At 36.0% G+C, this 22045-nt stretch overlaps 1 protein-coding gene across 1 annotated transcript in view; it reads left to right on the forward strand.

The window, feature by feature from the left end:
- Positions 1-22045, forward strand: part of ANK2 (ankyrin 2) — a 412172-nt gene that overhangs the window by 315531 nt on the left and 74596 nt on the right. The window contains 4 exon segments of the mRNA XM_027837420.1: positions 1575-1647; positions 12105-12249; positions 17407-17509; positions 19398-19501. Of these exon segments, the coding sequence (XP_027693221.1) occupies positions 1575-1647; positions 12105-12249; positions 17407-17509; positions 19398-19501 (425 nt within the window).

The following is a 22045-nucleotide window of genomic DNA, read 5'->3' on the forward strand; positions in this document are numbered from 1 at the left end:
CCATAACGGTCTCCATTTTCAATTCTGATTTAAATGAATTTTGCATAATTTAATTTCTGGCTCCCAACAATCCTTAACACTGTATGGGATGTGAAATAGACTGAATTCATCACCAATGGTTTTTCAGTCAGTATTGCTGTGTACTATTGAATACATGAAAACATTTCAATTCCTGATGTCTGATTTCATCCGTATCAGGGATGAGGAACTCCTTTTCTTTGTGCAGATCAGCCTTTGCTCTGAAATTTACAGTCCTAGAGAGTTTTTAGAGAGCTGGTTGGTTAAGAAATTTGTTCATAATCAAAGAGTTGGTGTATATAAAGGCCACTAGGTAACACAGTGGATAGAGCACTGGTTCTGGAGTTAGGAAGACCTGAGTTCAAATCTAGCCTCAGAAATTCATCAACTGTGTGACATTAGTCAAGTTGCCTCAGTTTCCTCATCTGTACAGCGGAAATCATAAAACTGCCCACCTCCCAGGTGGTGGTGTGAGGATCAAGTGAGGTGATATTTGTAGAGGACTTAGGACAGTTCATGGCACAGAACAGGTGCCAATATAAATGCTTATTCCCTCCTTTCCTTCTCCCATGCCAGCTGTGGAACTCGGACCCATCCCTTCCTGACTCTGATGCCTGCTTTTATATGTCACACTGTATATTATTGAATATTAGATATGGTAATAGTATGCAAACCCAGGATGGTTTTGAAGTGCGGACAGAACAAGGAATAGGAAAGTGAAGTGGGGATTGGAGAAATAAGAAACAAGCTGTGACATAGACATCATTATGACTTATCTTTTCTCTATTGGTCCTCAGTTGTATATTTGCATATATGGACATTTTGCAAAGGGTGTTTAAAATGTTATTGGGAGTTGTGATTTATTCAACTTTGGGCCATCACAGACTGTAACAGGCAACATGAAAACAAGTTTTCTATGCACTCATTCATTAAGAAAAATCCAAGTACCAAGAACAAGAACTCAAGTCAGAGGATTTAGAAACCATGCCATAGATTCATAACAGGACAGAGAGTATCGTAACAAAATCTTAGAAAAGAGAGATACTTTGAAAGATTGATACTCTTCTGTTGATCTCCTAATCCCTGAAGAGATGCATCATATTCTTTGCCCAAATACCTACATCTTTTTTTAGTTTAGACATTTCACATTGCTCCTAGCTTTATTTCCAAGGGTTTGGCAGTTTTAATAAATTCCATATGTTCCTTGCAACTTTGTAAAACTCTTCTGTAGACATTACCTAATTCATTTTTAAACTGTCCTGAAACATTAGTTGAATTTCTCAGAGTGTGCTATCTATCTATGAATATTTGTGCTAAAGATGTTCTTCAAAATGGGAACCAAGAGAAAGACAGCTTTCTTTCTCTAAAATTTCACTGGGAGAGATGATCTTTTTTGAACAAGAAATATTTTAGGGAAGAGAATCAACTCTTTAAAACACAAATGGAGAAAAGATGGAATGATTTGGACTGTGGCTATGGAAGATAGATCTCTGTGTTTCTCGGTTTGATGGTCCTTTACAAAAACAAAACTTGAGTGTTCATGATTGTCTTTGCAGACTGTTACTGAGAAACATAAGCTAAATGTACCTGAGACAATGACCGAGGTCCTTGATGTTTCTGATGAAGAAGGTGAGTATTTCATTAACTTTCTTTTAAAATATTGTTCACTTCACATAGCATGGATACACAATAAACATTTTTGTGGGAAATAACTGGTGTAGGGATTATGATTGGCAGAACCTTAATACTCTGTTCTATTCCAGTCTTTGAAAGAGTTGATTTTATTTTTTTAAATGTGTTTATTTCTACTAGAGAAAAATGTTCTAAGCAAGAACATTCTGATCAATTCATTTTCACCCTAAGCTGTTTTTACTATTGTTTTCTAATTCCAAGATAGCAGAGGGCAATAGAAAAATATAGATCAAATGAAAGGTAAATACTATGATAACTTAATAAGGATTTTTTTTTGTCTTCAAATCTGCTTATATTCTGAGACACACTTAAATGTTTAGTACTCAAGTGATATCATTTGTATCAAAGGAATAATCTTAAATCTCTACTTCTTGTTGATATATACATATAGAGTACATTTAAGGCCAAAAGGCAAATATGCAATTATCTAATAAAAATCATTGATTCACAAGTCCAAACTTGAAGTTGATCATGAATCAGTGATAGTTGGAATAATTTCAAAATCAGGTGCTCTTGAGGAAAAGAAAATATTAAAACCATTATTTGTTGGAAAATCTTATCCAAGTAATAGTTGGGCTAATTAAAGAAGGTAGAAATTTTTATAAAAGAAATGGTTAATTGATCTCTAATTTTAAAACAGCATAGCTTTGTACAGGTAAGGAAAATATAGAGATATGAAATGTTACATCCAAAAAGGAAATCACCTGGTCTTTCTTTCAGTTACTTTTATAAAGAGACATCAACACTTTCTTTTTTTCTAATGTAAGGTTTCTGGTATTCTGATAATAAAAACTTGAGAGTTGACTAACATACACTATATTTAATTCACATTACATTTTGAAATTTTTTTGTGTTTGGATGCCATTAGGAAGTATTTAATTGGATCAAGCTTTGACCAAGAACACCAAGCCATGGACTGACAAATTTGACTGTATTATCAAGAACAGATGAAATTGAGTCATCAAGTAATCATTTAAGATATGTTGTTACAGAATCATGTACATATCGCTTTGCAGTCAATCCCTATTAATTTCTCAGCAAGAGAAAAAGAATTATAAAAAGGAGATTGGTGTGTAGGATTTTATTTTGTAATTGGGCACCATCTTTATTTTTACTTGTATGTTGCATAGCCTTAAAACAGTCTGGTGGCCACTTTTCTGATGGTGAAGCACTTAGTGACTCAGGTACCATTAGATAAAATTCTTGGAGTGAAATTCTTGGAGTGAAACCTTTCCTTGTTTTTCCTTTCTTTTCCTTCCCTCCTTTTTTTTTTTTTTTTTTTTGGTTGCTTAAAGCAACTTGCATAATGTTTAAACCTGAGTGACTAACACTAATCTGTTCATTCTGAAATGCATGTGGGTGTAGAAGTTGTGCGTTTGAGTGTGTGAACTTTTGGTCTTAGAAGATGGAAACCACAATCACGCTGATCTTTTTAGTGTGACTAATCATCCTGAGAATTGAGTTTCCGTATTGCATTTCCCTGTTACTGAGACCAAAAAAAAAAAAAAAAGGCCTTTTATTTTAGCATATACAGATACACTAGATGATGTGGGACTTTTCCAGTTGATGGTGTGATTCCTTTGTGGTGACTGAGACCAGATGATTTCCAGAAGAAGAATGAGTAGGTAACTGCATTTACCAGGAAGGTGGTCAACAAATATTTACTAATTACATTCATAAAGAAGCTGGAAAGCTAGCGCCTTCACTCTGTGGTCCTATGCAGAATAACTTTTATATATTTTCAAAAAATAAAAGAGCAAGAAGGAAGAGATATATGTGAGAAATATTAGAGAGGTATAATTGAAAGAAATTGGCCAGTAATTGGAGATCTAAGTGGCATACTGGGTATTGTGCTGGACTTGGAGTCAGAAAGACCTGAGTTTCAAATCTTACCTCTGACATTTATTAGAAGTGTTGCTCCAAACATGTCACTCAACCCTTCTCAGCCCCAATTTTCTCAGGTCTAAAATGACGGAACTGAACCCAATGTCCTCCAAGGGCCTTTACAGGACTATGAATCTATGAGTTAGTGATTAGATGCGGGGCCTAAGAGAGGCAAAATTCAAACATGACATTAAGGTTTTGAGGTGGGTTACTGGGAACATAATAAGCTCATTTAGAGATACTGCATATTAAATTTGAGCCATATTTTTTTTAAATTCCTTGCAGGACAGAGCAAGTAGAGAGGTCCAGAGGGCAATTCAGACACGGGCCTGGAGCTCTGGGGGAAGACTGAAGATGATAATTTAAAAATAGATAATATGTTCTTGCAAAACAACTCAAATATATGAAAATGTTTATTTTGAGAATAAACTTTTTCATGTAGAAAACTATAATCGTTAGTATAAAAAACAATTGGAACAATTCTCTAACTCCCTTATTCTAATGCTTTAAACACAACAGATGTATATTATCATATACTAAAACTCTTTATAGTAATACTTGATATGAAATATTTCACAATTTTACATGCTAGAAATACCTATTCTTTGCTTTTCAATTTTTTTTTTCAGAATTTGAGGTATGTCCATTGTGTTTTTCCTTCTTTTTAAAAAATATTTATTTATTTTGCTTTTTTGGTGAGGCAGTTGGGGTTAAGTGACTTGCCCAGGGTCACACAGCTAGTAAATGTCGTGTGTCTGAAACTGAATTTGAACTCATGTTTTCCTGACTTTAAGGCCAGAGCTCTATCCACTGCGCCACCTAGCTGCCCCGTGTTTTTCCTTCTTATTTGTGGTCTTTCTAACTTTATGGCTAAGCAAAGGGTATATCATATTTTAATCAAGTATAACTCATTCTTCATTATTACTACCATTTATCAATTTTCAAGCCTAATTAATAATAATAACGTCATTGAAGTGCTAATTAGGTATATCTCCATTTGTTACCCCAGGGGGAAAACATTTCAATAGAATTTATCCCTTCCTTTAAAAAAATGATATAAAAATGCATGATAAGATATCTGGAGAATTTTAAAATATCTGATTATTAACAAATAGGGTAATGACTAGCGAGGTAGGAAGAACAATTTATAAACCTGGAATGAGCTTGATTTTCCCTTGAAACTAATACCCACTGACTGATCTTGAGTAATTTTCTCATTTTCAGAGGGAAGAAAAGAAATGAAAGGAAGAGAAATAGGAGTGGTCACAGAGGCAGGAAAAGCAAAAGGGGGAGTGCATTGTCACTAAAAATAAAGGGAGGAGAGATTTCCAAGAAGAAAGGCATCGTTCACTGTGTCAGACTCTACACATTGAGTAGAGAGTGATGGCTGAGAAAAGGCCTTTGGGTTTGGGCAATTAGGCCATTGACAGCCAGATGATCTGGTGGATAGTGTAATGAACTTAGAGTCAAGAAGACATGAGTTTAAATACTGTCTCAGAAACTGACCAGCTGTATGACCTTGGAGTGGTGACTTAATGAATGCTTCTCAGTCTGTTTCCTCATTCGCAAAATTTGGTATATTAGCACTAGCCCCATTGGGTTATCAGGATCAAATTTGATAAATTTGTAAAGTGCTTTGCAAACTTAAAGGAGTTAACATCATCATCATCATTGTTATTAGTGACCTTTGAGAGAACAATTACAATAGAGCAGTTGGGGGGGTGGTGTGTGGAAGTCAATTTGCAAGAACAGTGAGTTTAAAAAGGATATAGACACTTGGAGATGAAAGGAAAGTGGGAGCATCCCTGGCATAATATGAAGATAGAATAAAAGCACAAAACAAAGCCTGAAATTAACCTCATGAATAGCGTACTGATGAGAGCTCCTATGGCTGCTATCAGCCCCAACTCTGTGTCTGGACTCGGGGATCTTGCAAAACTCCATTAGTCATTTCAATGAGTGACACATTACAGTGAATCAGACGTGGCAGCCCTGTGTAGTAAAGGTACCTCATCTTTATATGCTAATGTTAAATAAATGTGAATGTTAAATAATGTTAAATAAATGTTAAATTCAACTTAATGTTAAATAAATTCAACAGCACCATCCGTTGGACATTGATGAGAAAACTTAGGCCCAGAGAAGTAAAATGACTTGCTGACAGTCACATAGCCAGGAGTGAAGTATGATAGGTTTTAAATTTAAAATTAAACTTTATCCAGCTTACTGCTTTTAAATAAAAGAGAAGAACAAATACTTATCTGTGATTCAGTGTGCTCATTGGATCATAGTATCAGAGATTTGAAATTAGAAGGGACCTCAAAGGTTATCAATTATACCCCCTCTTTTTTTCTAGATGAGGAAATTGAAGCCCAAGTTTAATTTGTGTACAGCCCAAGTTTAATTTGCGTGTAGGTATAGACTACCGAATGTAAAACCATTTTGGATAGGGCTGTACAGCTACATTTTGAATGGAGCATATGTGGTATGTGGTAAAAGCTTTTAGAAATGGGTCCTGATTTCTTTATCTGTAACATGCTTTATCTAGAGAAAGGGATTTTAACCCAGAGTCTCTGAACTTGGTTTTTTTTTTTAAGACATTCTGATAACTTATTTCAATATAGTTTCCTTTATAATCCAAGTATTTTATTTTAGGCTTTAAAAAATATTATTCTGAAAAGGGGCCCATATTTTTCACAAGGCTTCTAAACAAATGGCACAAAAAAAGAGGTTTTAGGGTCTAGAGTCTAGTGAGAGGAAGCATAGAGTGGTGGAGGGAAAAGGCCCTGGATTTGAATCCTAGTCCTGACATTTCTTACCTGTGTGACTGGACAAGTCAATCTCTCCTAACCTTCAGTTCCTTCATTAAGAAAATGAAAGGACTAAATTTGATTTTCTAAAGTCCTTTATAGCCTTAGAAATCTAGGAATGTGTGTATTTATACACATATAAATGTACATATGTACGTATACGTATATGTATCTGTTTCTGACTTAATATGTCTATCTGAATTTCAAAGGCAAATATCAATAATCCATTCTTCTGGATAACCTATACCTCTGCTGTATTCATAGTAAAAGAAGCATATATTTAGAAAGAGTGAGAAAATGGGGTTCAAGAGATCTAGGTGTAGTCATAGCTCTGATATGTAGATCCAATAAGGGTAATAATCATATAAAATACAAAAATATACAGATTATCTAAATATATTTGTAATGAAAAATAATGCAGTGGTATCAGTATTTAAGTGATAGCTTCTCCTCGAGCCCTATTTCAGGAAGGTCCCATCATGCTCTGCTTTTTCCTTTCCCGTCATCTCTATAATCTCCGATCCAATCATCTCTGAGCATTTGTCCTTTTTCTCTCTATCACTCCTCTGTTTGTGCCTGATTAGATGGTAAGCTCCATGAGGGCAGGAGCTGTTATCAAAACTTTGTATGCCCCCATACCTACAAAGTGTTCTGCTCAGAATTAAATGGGTGAATGCACTTTATAACCACGAAGTACTCCATACGTGTAGGCAAGTGTTTTATATTATGCTAACTGCGGTTGTCTGGTTGTTCAGACATGCCCAACTCTTCGTGACCTTGTAGACTATAGCACACCAATAATGTCCATGGGGTTTTCTTGCCAAAGATGCTGGAGTGATTTTTCTTTTCTTTCCATTTTCATTTCATTTCTTACTCTAAGGCAAAGAGAGATTAAGTGACTTGCCCAGGGTCACACAGATAGTGAGTGTCTGAGGCCAGATTTGAACTCAGATCTTCCTGACTCTAGGCCCACTGCTCTATCCACTGAGCTACCTAACTTCCTCCATTTATTATGCTATGCCTAGTTAAAATAAGCTCAGAAGGCATTTCTGTCCTGTAATTCTTATTTTTAAGTAGCAAATCTGCAAGGAAAAAAAAGCATCAAAAACTTTTCTTGGAATTGGTTAAAGTACTCATGTAGACATAGCAAAGAAATGTGAAATCCAGGTTGCTAAGAGAGGATAAGTGCTAAATTTTGAAACATCTTTAATGAACGCAATGGTGCCCACTACATTAGTCTTCCTTGATCAATATGTGTACAATGGAGACAGCTAGGTGGCACAGTGGATAGAGCACCAGCCCTGGAGTCAGGAGGACCTGATTTCAAATCTGACCTGAGACCAAACACTTGACACTTACTAGCTTAACTCCAATTGCCTTAAAAATATATATATGTGTGTGCATTGATTTCATATTCATTAATAATAATAATTATAAACTTTATAGGTTTGAAAAACACACTAAATATACACATTATTTCTACTTGATTCTCACAAAAACCCTGTGAGGTAGGTTCTATTATTGTCCCCATTTTACAGATTTTACATTTTATAGAAAACTGAGGATGGGAAGGGTTAAGTGACTTGTCCTAGGTCCCACACTAGGAAATGTCTGAGGCAGTATACAAACTCAGGTCTTGTGGCTCCTAATAAGTCATCGTACTGGAACTCTTCATGAAAAATGCAAGTAATTGTATAAATTTGAAGTATTGAAAGGTAGGTTAGCAGTTCATGAAATCCTCAGTCTCCCCCTTATAAAGGTCCCTTTATAACTTCCCACAGTTTTGCTATTAAGTGAATTAAACCAGATTTCCATCTCTTACGTAGTAATGCTAATTTTAATAGCGCTACTGTACAATATTAAATGTCTTGTCCATTTCAAAATTACATGGGAGTTGTGTGGAAATGGGAATTGTTACAAAACAAAGTCCAAAAAACAGCAATTTGTGATGGTTTAATTATGTGTAACAGTGACATGCAAAACCTTAAATTGTTAAAGCTGGAAGAGACCTTAGAGATCATCTGGTTGTACCTCCTCATTTTACAGGTGAAGAAATGAAGTCCATAGGCTAAGTGACTTGCCCAAGGTCACACAATTAATTCACTGACAGACAAGAGCTAGGGCTGGAATCCTTTTCTGATGTGAGTTAATGATTTCAATACTTCACTCACTTAATTTGTTTTTGAAGTTACTGGAAATAGCTTCAGAATCAAACACTTACCCCATCAAACCGTTGCACAGAATTCTGAGATGTTCCCAGCAGTGTCAGAGTGGAATTTATTTTTAATGTTTCCTAAAAATGAAGTAGAGGGGCAGGTAGGGGGCACAGTAGATAGAGTACAGGGCTTGGAGTCAAGAAGATTCTTTCTGAGTTCAAATCTGGTCTCACACTTCTTAGCTATGTAACTCTGGGCAAGTCACTTAACCCTGTTTGCCTCAGTTTCCTCATCTGTAAAAAGAACTGGAGAAATAAATGGCAAACCACTCCAGTATCTTTGCCCAGAAAACCTCAAAAGTGGTCATGAAGAATCAGACATGGCTGGAAAATAACTCGGCAACAACAACAACAAAAAGTGGAGTGAATTGGGATTTAATTGGATCCTAAAGTCAAATGTTTTATTTGAAGAACATTTGATAGTTCTCTTCCTATACTTCTAAATTCATTTGAACAATAAGGTCATAAAGTCTTAGTTAATTGATAGTTGTCATGAATGACTTTCTCAAAAAGCTGATTATGCCACAAATTATATGAGTGTCTAATATAGATCCCATGCAAGGGCATTCCTCTCTTTACATACTTGTGTGTACAGACACACACACACACACACACACACACACACACACACACATATTCTCTCTCTCTCTCTCTCTCTCTCTCTCTCTCTGTCTCATTCTCTATTTCTCTCTCTTTCTGTGTCTTTCTGTCTCTCTGTCCCTCCATCTCTCCCTCTCCCTCTCCCTCCCTGCTACTCTTTGTCTGCTATATGTGAATTCTTTTAATCTGTTTCTTTCCCCACCTGACTTCTACAGTTATTGAAGAAGGAGGGGAATATATCATCTTTGTTTCCCCTTTCATCCAATTCCTGATAAAGTTCTATGCCCACAAGATGCAGAGTTGTTGAATGACAAGCTTATCAAGGGAAATGTAGTAGCAGAGATGTGGATGGTTATTTGTCTCTGTCATTTGACAATTGAATAATCCTTCCTTGATGTCTGGTATTTCATTCTATTAAAAGAAGAGCATGAAATGAGGTACTGGTGCTCACTCATTAGTCTCTTGGAATTATCTGTAACTTATCAGACAGGTGACAGAGTAGCAAAGCAAATTTAGTATGTGTCACTACAGATGCAAACCATTAGTTTTGCTATCACAAGCTGTTTTAGTGATTTTTTTAAAGTCCTTTGAGTTGCTAATACTCAAAGGGACAGTTGTTGAAAGGGATGAGTGTTGATCATTTTGATGTTCAGTCATAAAATAAAACAATATCCCAAGAGTTAGACATGTGGGTCACCCAAAGGGCATTGGAGAGATGAGTAAGTGACCACAAATGGCCAAAAGTGCATCGCAATCAGCATGAAAGATGTCATGGAGAATGGGTGTATTTGACAAATAAGATGGGTGAGTCATCATTAAAAGTGAGAGGGAATTCCTGAGTACTCTTGTAAGTGCCAGCACCACGTCATGAGATCTGGAGAAAACTGTCCAGCATATTGGGTAGATCCCTTGTCGAAGACTTATGAATGGCTATAAACAGGAGTTCCATAAGATGAGTGGGTAGTAGCATTGTGATTGGACTTCAGTCACGACATCTTGGTTTAAAACCCCTCTTACTTACCTGTTCATTGTGAGATCATGGACAAAACACTTAGCCTGTCTGAGCCTTGGTTTCTTCATCTGGAAAATGAGTAATGATGCCTCACAGGGACATTGTAGGGATCAGATGAGATAATGTATATAAAGCAGTTTGTAAGTCATGACACAATATAATCATACATTGTTATTATAGACGTTGGGAAGGTATAAATGGAAGAATAAAATGTTATGGTTTTGAATACAAGTAACTATCATAAAAGGTATCAATGCAGTGAGAAAAAAATTTCAGAGGAAAGATGTACTTTTTGGCTGGAGAGATCACAAAAGTTTCATTGAGGAGGTAGCATTTGAATTGGGTTTTAAAGGGTACATAAGGACAAGACATGAACTGATGAGGAGAGGGAGAGAGGGAAAATAGCACCAATTGGACCACATTTCCTGAATGATGAGTAGGCTAGTTTGGCTGAAATATAATAAGTATATGAATGAGTAGGGAGTGATAGGGGATGTGGCTGGAAAACCAAGTTGTGGCTAAGCTGTGGGAAGAGTCTGATGTTACAAAATGCCAGAAGTAGAAAAAGGTGATTTTTTTTTAAAAAAAAAATCTCATTTTAAAGGAACTCTTAGAAGTTTAAAAAGAAAACAACATATAGATAGAAATAGAAGATAAGAAGTCTACCTGTAACATTCGAAACTAATTTCAATAGAGTATACAAGAAATCAATTTCATATCTTTATTGTCACCATGGCAGAAATTCATATCTGAATTTCTTTTTAGGAACAGTAAAGAAAATATTTTGGGTTTTTTTAGGTAATTTAATTTTGGAGGTGATTTTTAATACTAATTTTTTGAATATTAGGAAATATTAGCACCACTGCTTCCCTCCCCCCCCAACTCAGCTTGGCTAACCCCCTAATCCCATCCATTCCTAAAAGAGAAAAAAGAAACAATATTGGTTTTATCCAATTAGAGGAGAACTATTATTCCTAAAAAGGATTCTGAGCTAAAGTCATTAGGCTCATGTCCCTTTTGTTGGTAGCACAGAAGGCTGTGGCTATCTGCAGTTGGTTGATGGCCTACACAGTAGCATCACTAAGTGATTCCGGACTGTGTAGCCCTATCAAACATGCCGTGATCTTCATCCATCAATTACAGTTGTTGATATAGACAATTACTAGTAGGTTGCCTTTCAATTCCTTTGGCTTTTGATGGCTTGGTCTCTTTGGCCATTTCCATTGGCTTCTAAGAGGTCGCTATAAAGCTAATGCTGTGAGCTCTCTATATAACTATCTATAATCTTGAGCCAGTTGACGAATTCTGGAAAAATCACCCAGTAGTAGAGGACCTACTTTGTCATTCTCGAATAGAGGCACTTGTTAGCATAATGATGGAGTGCTGGGCCTGACATCAGGAAGTTCCTGAGTTCTCAGATACTTAATAGCTGTGTGACCCTGAGAAAATCACTTAATCTCTCTATTTCTCAGTTTCCTTAACTGTAAAGTGGACATAATGTCATCTACCTTGGTGGTAGAGAAATGGTATACAGGAAATTGACAGGGTGTGGCAACCTGCTGGATATGAGAAATGAGGAAGAGCGAAGAGTTAAAGAAATCTCTGGATTCTCAGCAATGGTAGATGGGATGAATGGTGGTACCACCAACAGAAATAGCATAACAGGTCTATGGAAAAGTTTTAAATGTGTGTTTGTGTGTGTGTGCGTGTATGAGTGTGTTGTGGTTTTTTTCTTTCCTGGTGTGCAGTGTTACATTGGTAGAAATGTCCTTAGACTCTTACACTCTCAATCCAGCTGGCATATTATCATCTGTTCTATTGACTAGTCATTCAACAATAAATATGAGTCCTGCTTTTGCTTAATTGTTCCAAGGTGAGGATACCATGACAGGCGATGGCGGGGAGTACTTGAGACCTGAAGATTTGAAAGAGCTAGGCGATGACTCCCTGCCCAGCAGCCAGTTCCTTGATGGAATGAGTTACCTGAGATACAGCTTAGAGGGAGGACGATCGGACAGGTATTTCCCTAAAGCACCTATTTACAATGCCTAATGCAAGCACTCAGATGATAACTGATAACACAGGTCGTCAACTAATATGCTGCCTGGAAGGTTTTCCTCATTTTCTGTTACTTTACCTTAGCAAAACAAAATGGATTTTGGAGGGCCGTTGGTGATTATTACATGTTGACATTTGTTAGCGTTAATTTCCTTGGTTCTTTATTAGTTTCATGATTTCTTTGATGATGACTATTCTAAATGGAAACCATCAGGAAAAAAAATTAATTCTAGAAGGAAATTTAGTGATTGGAAGTAGCTTTCCCCAGTTGGGAAACCAGAACACCAATTCCAGAAGAGCCTAACCTCGATGCATGCATCAGGTAAAGCTTGGGACCTCTTAGATTGTATATGCCAATGGGAAGATACATATCTATATGTATAAGGTTAAAAAGGGAGAAACATATAGATACAGATGTGTGTGTGTGTGTGTATACATACATACACACATATACATACACAAACTTATGTAAATGATATCTCTTGGTATACTAACTGAAATAATTGGAGTTTATTATGGTTTGAGATATCAAGAAAGAATATTATCCTCATAAGTAATCAAAAATGTATCTGTTAACGTATCTGTAATCTGTTATTATCAATGCAGAACAGTGAATATTGCTAAGTACTAATGTTAGTCTCAGGTTTATAGCTTGTTCAGCATATTTAATCAACAATTTTATGTATAGTATGTAACAGAATTCAGTTCTAAATGGCTAAGTGCTTGCAGAGTTTGGGTTATACCATTGGGTATTAACCCAGTTTTTACTTTGACATCTCTGATCTAGCCTTTTACTTTTTTTTTTTAATAAGATTTTAAAATCCACTGACAAGCAGATGTTGGTGTTTGATTATGCTGTCCTTGTAGAGTAGACAATTACACTTTCAACAACCAAAGCACTTTCACCTTGGGCTCTTTGCAAGAATGAATGATTGATCTGTTGCTTTTTTTTCCGTTAAAAGTACTTAGGTGAGAATGGATTTAGATTAATTGATTTAGAAACCATCTGTAAAATGGGAACGAATGGTTTGACGTGTCTGTTTAAAGTGAACACCTGTCAGACAGCAATATGATAAAGGAAAGGGAGAAACAAAACAGAGCCTCTTTCCAACCCACACTGTAATTTCTAGAATGCTAATGTATCAGGGCCTCCAGAGAGGGAGTTAAAGGAATAGTCTCATTGTCATGTTTTTTTTTTCTATTTTTCACTGTGTTTAGGCAAGGTAACCATTTTTTCTCTTTCATTATTTCTCTCCCCCTTCCATTTCTTTTTTTTCCTTTTATTCGTCTTTTTTCTTGGGGGGTATGCTTTCAATAGCAACATACCCAGGTAGGTATTACATGGCATGAAAACATTATCTTCCCGGATGCTGTCATGCTACTCCCGTCCATTGCTTATTTGCTTTGTGAACCTGCTGATCAAATGATGTGGCTTGTATCCTGGAATTGTCGATTTGTCTTAAAGATTAGATTTTTTAATGTATTCAAAAGTAAGCATTCAGCTGATACAGCCAACATTAAAAATTCAGGAAAGACATCATTTAGAATGATGTGAGTGTAATAAGATCCCAGAGGCAGAATTCTATCAGAGAGCCTTCGAGAGCCATTCTTATAGCACCACCTTGTGGTTGAAATTAAACAAACTTGCTATCCAAGAGAAAGGAACAAAGTGCTTTCAATGCATAGATATAGAAAAGAAAAAAAAATAGGATCTCTATAAAGTACATAGTTTAACAGTCTTGGAGACTTGCCGGCAATTCATTTTTACCACGGTCCCAATTTAAACAGTAGATAAGAAAAAAATCATTATTTGTATAGACAGCGAAAATAGTGGATGCAAAATGAGAAACCATTTTGCCCTAAATATTTTCTGTGTGGTTCTAAAGCATAAAAGGCTCTTTGAAAAATGCTTAATTCCTAAATGATGCCCATCTTCCTCAATTGTTTAATCATTGGGGACATCTTTACCAGTCATTACTGTCAGTTTCAGGCATTGTGTTGACAGATATACAGCCCAAAACTCTCCAAAACCTAGACGGACACGTACGACCTGGAAGACCGGTGATCCTTTAGTATTTCATACGTTTTTGTTATTTTCATCAAGCTGTTAACCGAACATCAGAAATTGTGACTTGCATAGAAAGTGGTCACCCCATTGAGAAGTGTTGTAAAACATTGCATGCTCTGTGAACTGACTCGATATTTAAAGCAGGAGTAGGGAACCTCTGGCCCAGGGACTTAGGACATTCAGTTTCTGTGGCTACCCTCCAGAAGCCTATTCAGAGTAGAATCTCTGGTGACTGGAGAGTGTGTCCAGCCCACTTGTTTCAAAAACCTACTCAGCCTCTCTTCCTTTCTTTCTCTTCCTGAATAGTTCTTCCTCTGCTCTCCCTAACTATGAAACTTCCTTTTCTTTTATTTCCACTTTTGTTTCTGTCTTCTGTCTCAGTTTTCTCCTCCTACATCCTCTCTATGGTTGTCTTTATCTCTCCCTTCCTTTTCTATTTATGTCTCCTTTCCTCCCACTTCTTCCCCTTTCTTTCTTCTTTCTTCCCACCTCTCTCTATCTCTAACCTAGAAATGACATTGAAAAGATATATTTTAAAATATTATCATATTTTAAAATATTATTATTGTAAATGTATTCTATTACACAAAACATGTCATAAAATAAATATGACATACAATAATGTGACATAATATGACATGGAATAAAAACATTTTAAATACTAATTGTATTAATGAAAAAGAAGTTATATGCTCTCTGTTCTTAATTTTTAGATTAATAGTTTGACTTTGAGATATTTCTCAAGAAAAAAAAGTCTAAAATTAAATATCTCTGTGCCTTTAAATTAAATTTTCCTATGGGTCAGTACTACTTGAGAAAAAAAATGGTTCCCCACCTCTGATTTAAAATATTAAGGAAAAGCAAGGCTAGTCACGAAGAATGGGGTCTTTAACTGCTCCTTAATTTTAAGGACAGGAATGGATGACATTTATGTGCTTGAACTTGATTATCTGCTGCTAAAGTGCTATCGATTAGCAGCACAAATAATATATTTTGCCATTCACATTTAAGCACACACAATCTGAGTGATTGATCATCTTTTTTTTTATACACAAAGTCAAATATTAATTATCTATGCTAATAAATGAAGGACAGCTAGGTGGTGCAGTGGATAGAATGTTGGGCCTGGGGTAAGGCATACCAGAGTTAAAATATGACCTCAGATACTTACTAGCTGTGTGATCCTGGGCAAGTCACTTAACCCTGTTTGCCTCAGTTTCTTCATCTGTAAAATGAGCTGGAGAAGGAAATTGCAAACCACTCCAGTATCTCTGCCAAGAAAACCCCAAATGGGGTCAGCAAGAGTCAGACATGACTGAAGTGACTGAAAATAACAACAAAAATAAAGGAAGGACAATATATAACAGCAGACAATTCCTGATATATTTACATTTAGATTTAGCACGAAATTCACCTATGCCCATCAAGTCAGCTACTCTCAAGCTCCAACTAGCTTTAAGATCAAGTTCGTCGTTACTGATTGGCCCAGAGCCTAGCTAAGAAATATGAAGGGAGGCTTCAGATCACCATTGGTTTTCACTAAACTATTAACAATATTGTTAATTGTGAGTTGACTCTGTTTGTTAGAACCTTACAAAAAAGTGCACATAAATAGGTGTCACACATATATGGATGTAGTATTCTCATTGTGAGATGCCCTACTTTCTAAGAAGCATGGGCTATTTAATTCCAAGCACAGCTACTAAAGAAATAATGTCCACTGTTCAAAGTAAATCGAGGCAGTATGACTAGAAGATTCCTGGCTTCAAGGTCAGGGAAAGCTGAGGTCAAATCCTTCCTTATTTCCTTCCTCTTATACATACTGGTTGGGTTAATGTAGGCAAATCACTTAATTTCTCACTGCCCCCAGAGAACACTTTTAGAGTGTAAGTTACAGAACAGTTCTTGATCTGTCCTTCCATGCCCTCCTTCTTCCCAAAATAGATGTGCAGATATTGTGAATCCATGCCCTTTCCCCTGACCTTTAAACTGAGGGTTTTGTGCTGATATTAAATCGATAGAATAGGCATAAAATTTGATTTTCCTTTCACTTCTAGTTAAAATGTATTAGATAGACCACATATGATGGTAGAGGAGAGATGAATTACAACTTTGCTTACTACATATATATATAATATATATATAATAAGTAATTCAAGACTTATTAAAAATTGAAAACATTGATTATTCACATCTTGAAAGTCCATTCTGCAGTCAAGCCCCATTCTTGCTCAATGTCCATAGGTGTTTGATTGTTTTCAGTGTGAGTTGGCAGATGTCATGTCTGTGATCCCGAGCTCAGAAGTAGCTTCATGTGTTCTTTTGTCTCTGGTTGTTTCAGCTACTGGCGTTATTAGGGTCAACACAAACAGTGCATACAATAAGAACAGGGCTTTTCTTTTTAAATGGCTGGAAACCCACGAGAAAAACTCCGTTTCCGCAGGAAGCATGCAGCTGGCCAGAATTCACCACTTCCAGGAGAGAGCAGGCTCCAACTTCAAACCATTCATAGGTTCAGAAAGAGTGACTGAATGAGTGAAAAAGAACCGTGTTTAGAAACCTGACTTTCACTTTGGCCTCTTCTCCAGAGGAATATCTGCTTTGGTCCTGACATTTTTTTTTCCTCTAAATTGCAGAGAGATTAACCTCATAACTCTTTCAGGAGTCCATAGAGGAATGATTCCCATTTTTTGTGTTCCTCGTATGGGTGGTAAATGAAGCCAAGTGACAGGTTTCAAACATTTCTAGGTAGAAAATCAATCTGATCGAGGACCAAGTTTTAACTTGGATTCTCTCCTACTTTTTCCATTGAATGATAGCAGCTAGTCAAGAGATGTTTTGGTTCAGCTCTCTGAAAACAGCAAAAGTTAGTGTCACAATCATAAGGTTTTTTTTCCTTCCCCGGTCACTTTTTTATGCCCCTCCTGGAAGTTGCATTGTTGGCTAATTGCATGCTTTTTTTCACTCTCCCTGCTCTGCCTACCATCTCATCCTTACAAAACTGCTACTGCTGCTGACTTGTGGCAATGACTTCCTGCCAACCTACCAGCCTTCGATCCTTCAGTTCAGACAGGTCCCACACCCTGAGCCATGCCTCCTACCTGAGGGATAGCGCCATGATTGATGAGACAGTTGTGATCCCCAGCCACCAGGTTTGTGCAGTTTTTTTTTCCTTTTATTTCATTGCTCTGTGGTAAGTATCGGTGTGTGCATGTTGTTTATTAATAGAAATGTACTGAAGAAGAGTTTTAATAATTTTATAAATAATTTATTAACTGAAATTTATTTGGCAAGGCAGCAAGCCAATATCTATGAATTTTGAACAGAGATTAATCAGGACAGATGGATTCATGTCCCAACTCTGCTACTAACTGTCTGACCTTGGACAAAACACTTGATTTCTCTGGGCCTCAGTTTTCTCATTTGTAAAATAAAGGAGTTGGAAAATATACATGTGACAAGTTTAATCTGCATTATTAACATTTTCTCCATCACTTTCTCATATCTACACAATTAGCAAAACAATAAACCAAATCCTGATTAATAGCATTTGCTGACTTTCAAAGTATAAATGCACACACTGAAAATTTAATAGTCGGCTCTCCTAAGCTGTTTTTAAACTGACTCTGACACATCGTTAACTGGTATAGATGATTGTGAAAGTCCTTTCTGGTTCTAAAAACTACACAAATTATAAAGAAAGGGCATTTTCCATATATATTTTCAACTGAGCAGGGAGTTTTGATTAAGTTAAACTACTAAAATCATTCTTAACCACGTTCAGTTACATTGCATTATTATAAAGATATGGAGAACCAGCGGCTGGCTTGTGTAGTAAGAAAAAATCCTCACTTCTTCGTCTTCTGCTCAGAGGAAGAGGAGGAATAATCAATTTAGATTAGGCTAAGTCTCCATACATCTATATTTTTAGATACTAGAAAAGGGGTACCATAAGAGATTGCGAATCTCTTTTGTCTATTTCTATAATCCATCAATCAATCAATAAACATTTATTAAATGCCAAGCCCTGTGCTGAGCACTAGGGATACAAAAATAGGAAGAAGACAGTGCCTGCCATCAAGAAGCTTACAGTCTAAGGGTAAGACAACAATACAAATAAATCCATGTCTGCAAAGCAGACGTAATATACAGCATAAATTGGAAATAATTAACGGAAGGAAGGCGTTAGTATTAAGAGGGGTGGGAGAAGGCTGCCAATAAAAGATGGTGTTTTAGTTGGGTTTTGGTGTCATTGACTTTAAAATTCCAAGAACAGAGCTAGTCTTATTTTTATAAACCTCCAAAGATAAATCTGTCCCTATTGTTTTGTCATGGTTCTGTGAAATGGAGAAACATAATTAAAGCTATAATTGTGTAATAACTATTGTATCTGTCTTCTCCTTTCCATCACCTGTAAAATGGTTTACGGTGGTCTCCGAAGGGGTCTTCCTGCCTCCTTCCTCTACCTATCCAACCCATCCTTCACACAAAGATAAACTTCAAGCATACAAATATGATCCCATCACTTCTATGTTCAGAAATTTTAGTAACTCCTCATTGCTTCCCAGATAAAACTCTGATACTTTGTCTTGGTATTTAAGATCCTTCTCATGCTGATTCCAGCCTACCTTTGTCTCCTGATCTCAGCTTCCTCCTTGAAGCTATCTCTGCTCAGTTCATATGAGTCTTCCCAGGTTTCTCCAAAACCATCTCTCTGATCATTTCTTATGGCCCAATAATTGGATATAAATTCTAATAGGGGAGGGGCTGTGTCGACTATCAAAGATGAATCCTTAATGCCTGGCAGAGTCTTGTTCATAGTAAGCATTTGATAAATACTTGTTAAGTTGAACCAGTATCTCTATCCACATTCTGGTTTGTTTATTGGCTTACCAATCTGAAAGAATTTTCTAGCCAATTATCACTGGATATTGCTATGTAAATATTAGATTTCCATAATTAGATTAGAATAATAGAAGTTATAATTCATTTTTTAACTGAAAGTATGGATTTTTATTAAAAATTGTTCTTTGTGTCTAGGTATCAACTCTGGCCAAGGAAGCAGAAAAGACTTCCTATCGTCTCAGCTGGGGTACTGACCATTTAGATAATGTGGCTCTTTCTTCCAGTCCAATTCATTCTGGGTGAGTAAATCAGTATTATCTATCCAAACTAAAAGGTAAAAAAGATGAGAGTAAAAATAACTGCAGTTCCAAGTGGCTTTAGCTAATACCTAAGCTTAAAGTTGAGTTGACCCTTGCTCTTCAGAATTCCTTTAAAAGGGGGTTCCTTAAAGAGATCACCTATTACTTAAGTGTCTTTGAACTATTATTTGATTTACAAAAAAAATCAAAATACATAAGCTGTGAAAGAATAGATCAATAATATAAGGTGAAGTTCATCTTCAGCTATTTATTTTCATTCAACCAACTAATTTCCAAATGGAGATACAAATTTAATGTCATCCATTGGGATGTAAGTTTCTTGTGAATAACGGTCATTTCATTCTTTTATTCCCAGAACCTTGTACAGTGCCTAGCCCAGTGCAGGTGCTTAGTGAATGCTTGTTGATCAATTAATTTGTATTGAACATTCATCTGAATAAGCAAAGAAATGGGACTGATATTAATATGTTAAAAGACGGGGGATTGAACTTAAGCCCCTAATTAAAAGATACTTGAACTTTAGATTATTAAGGAGCAAAATTGGAATACAGGGTATAGGTTAATGAAATATGTCTTGAGCCATTTTTCTAATAGGTTTTAACTCAAAGTTTGGTAGGTGACAACTTTGAACGTGGATATTAAATAGATAATTCAAAGTTTCCTATTTAACTTATTCATGAAAAAGCCCTTTATATTCTGCTACTAAAATTCATGATTTCCTTATGGAATATTTATCTTTGAATATTAAACTTGATCTTCCTTTTCAACAACCCAATTGGACTTGCCTTTCAATCTAAAATCTTCTACTTCTCTGAAAAACAAAATGGGAGTCCTAGAAACTAAAATATTTGGGTAGTATTAATAATAACTCACATTTATATAGTATTTTATGATTAAAAAGCACTTTGTATAAAACCTAATTTAATTCTCCCACGAACAGGGCAGGTTTTATTATCCCCGTTTTATAGACTCAGAAGGGTGAAGGTTGAAGCAAGTAGGTGATACAATGGATAGAGACACTTGACCTGAAGAGAGGAAAGCTTGAGTTCAGAGCCAGTCTCCTACCCTTACTGAGTGATCAAGTCACCTGAGGCTGTCTCCCTCGGTTTTCTTATCTGTAAAATGGGAATAATAAAGCACCTGGTTGTTGAGGATGAAATGAGATAATGCTGATAAAGTGCTTTGCAAACCTGAAAGCACTATATAAATGCTAGCTTTTATTAGTGTTACTCCATTACAATCAGAATTATTATTGCATTATACTTAAAGGCAGAGTTGGGAATTAAACCCATAAAATTTGACTCTTAATTCCAGTGCTTTGCTTATTACTGAACATGCCCGGTATACATTGATTTTGGTTTGGATAGTGAATTCCAATGAAGTTTGATTTAAGAAAATCCTCTATTTGACATTCAAAAAACAAAAACAAAAACAAAAAACAGTGGTGATTATCCACTGTACAAAATAATTCTTCATTTGAGAAAAGGAATTAGGATAATTTTTTTTAAATTAGTGGTAGTCCATCAATTAAAGGAGACAGCTTGGTGGCGCAGTGGATAGAGTGCCAGCCCTAGAGTCAGAAAGACTCATATTTTTGGGTTCAAATCTGGCCTCAGACACTTACGAGTTATGTGACCCTGGGCAAGTCAGTTAACCTTGTTTGCCTCAGTTCCTCATCTGTAAAATTAGCTGGAGAAGGATATGGCATACCACTCCAGTACCTTTGCCAAGAAAATCCCAAATAGAGTCATGGAGAGTCAGATACAACTGGAAAAAAAATCAATTACAATTTTTCTGTTTGATCACATCAATTTACAAACAGCTTTTCCAAACTTTTTATTTTATAAAGTTTAAATATACCTATTGTTTGAGTCTAAGATATATTTCTATTCATTAGGATTCAAAAGTAAGAGTTTAGTGGTTGAAGGTTAATATTTTTAGAGAATCAAGGACTTTCTAGACTCTGATATCTAGGGGCTTGTCTTTCTCCTGGGAGTTTTGACCAATGTTCTTATGCAAATCTTCTGCATAGTCTGTGAGAAAAGACCTCTCTCGTATGAGGAACAACTCTAAATTCTTTTAACTAGATGAAGCATTCAGGGAACCATAGTTCCCAATGTTTTTGAGGATTTATGAGTTCTTGAATTCCTTTATCTGAATCAAACTAAGGGAAACTTTTGTTTCCTTGGCATTGTCTCTTAAATTTATGTGCAAAGTACTCAGGCATCTACTTATTTTTTCCCATTTAAAAAAAGGCAAAAATGTGCTAAACAGCACATTCTATATCTACTTAGTAATAATATCACATGAGACAATGAACAATAGCAATCTTCACCATAATTGGTCTATTCTGATATTTCCCCAGTAGACAGTATGTTAATAGTGGATGGAAAATAGGCCTTGAAGTCTAGGTTCAAAACTTACCTTTGACACTTATCAGTTTTGTCACTTAACCTCTCAGCATCCCCCCAAAACTCTCTGACTATAAATTAAAGAACTGTTACTGATTTGAAATAGTAGATA

The sequence above is a fragment of the Vombatus ursinus genome, unplaced genomic scaffold, assembly GCF_900497805.2.
Source record: "Vombatus ursinus unplaced genomic scaffold, bare-nosed wombat genome assembly UNPS02014821.1, whole genome shotgun sequence".
NCBI classification, from domain to species: domain Eukaryota; kingdom Metazoa; phylum Chordata; class Mammalia; order Diprotodontia; family Vombatidae; genus Vombatus; species Vombatus ursinus.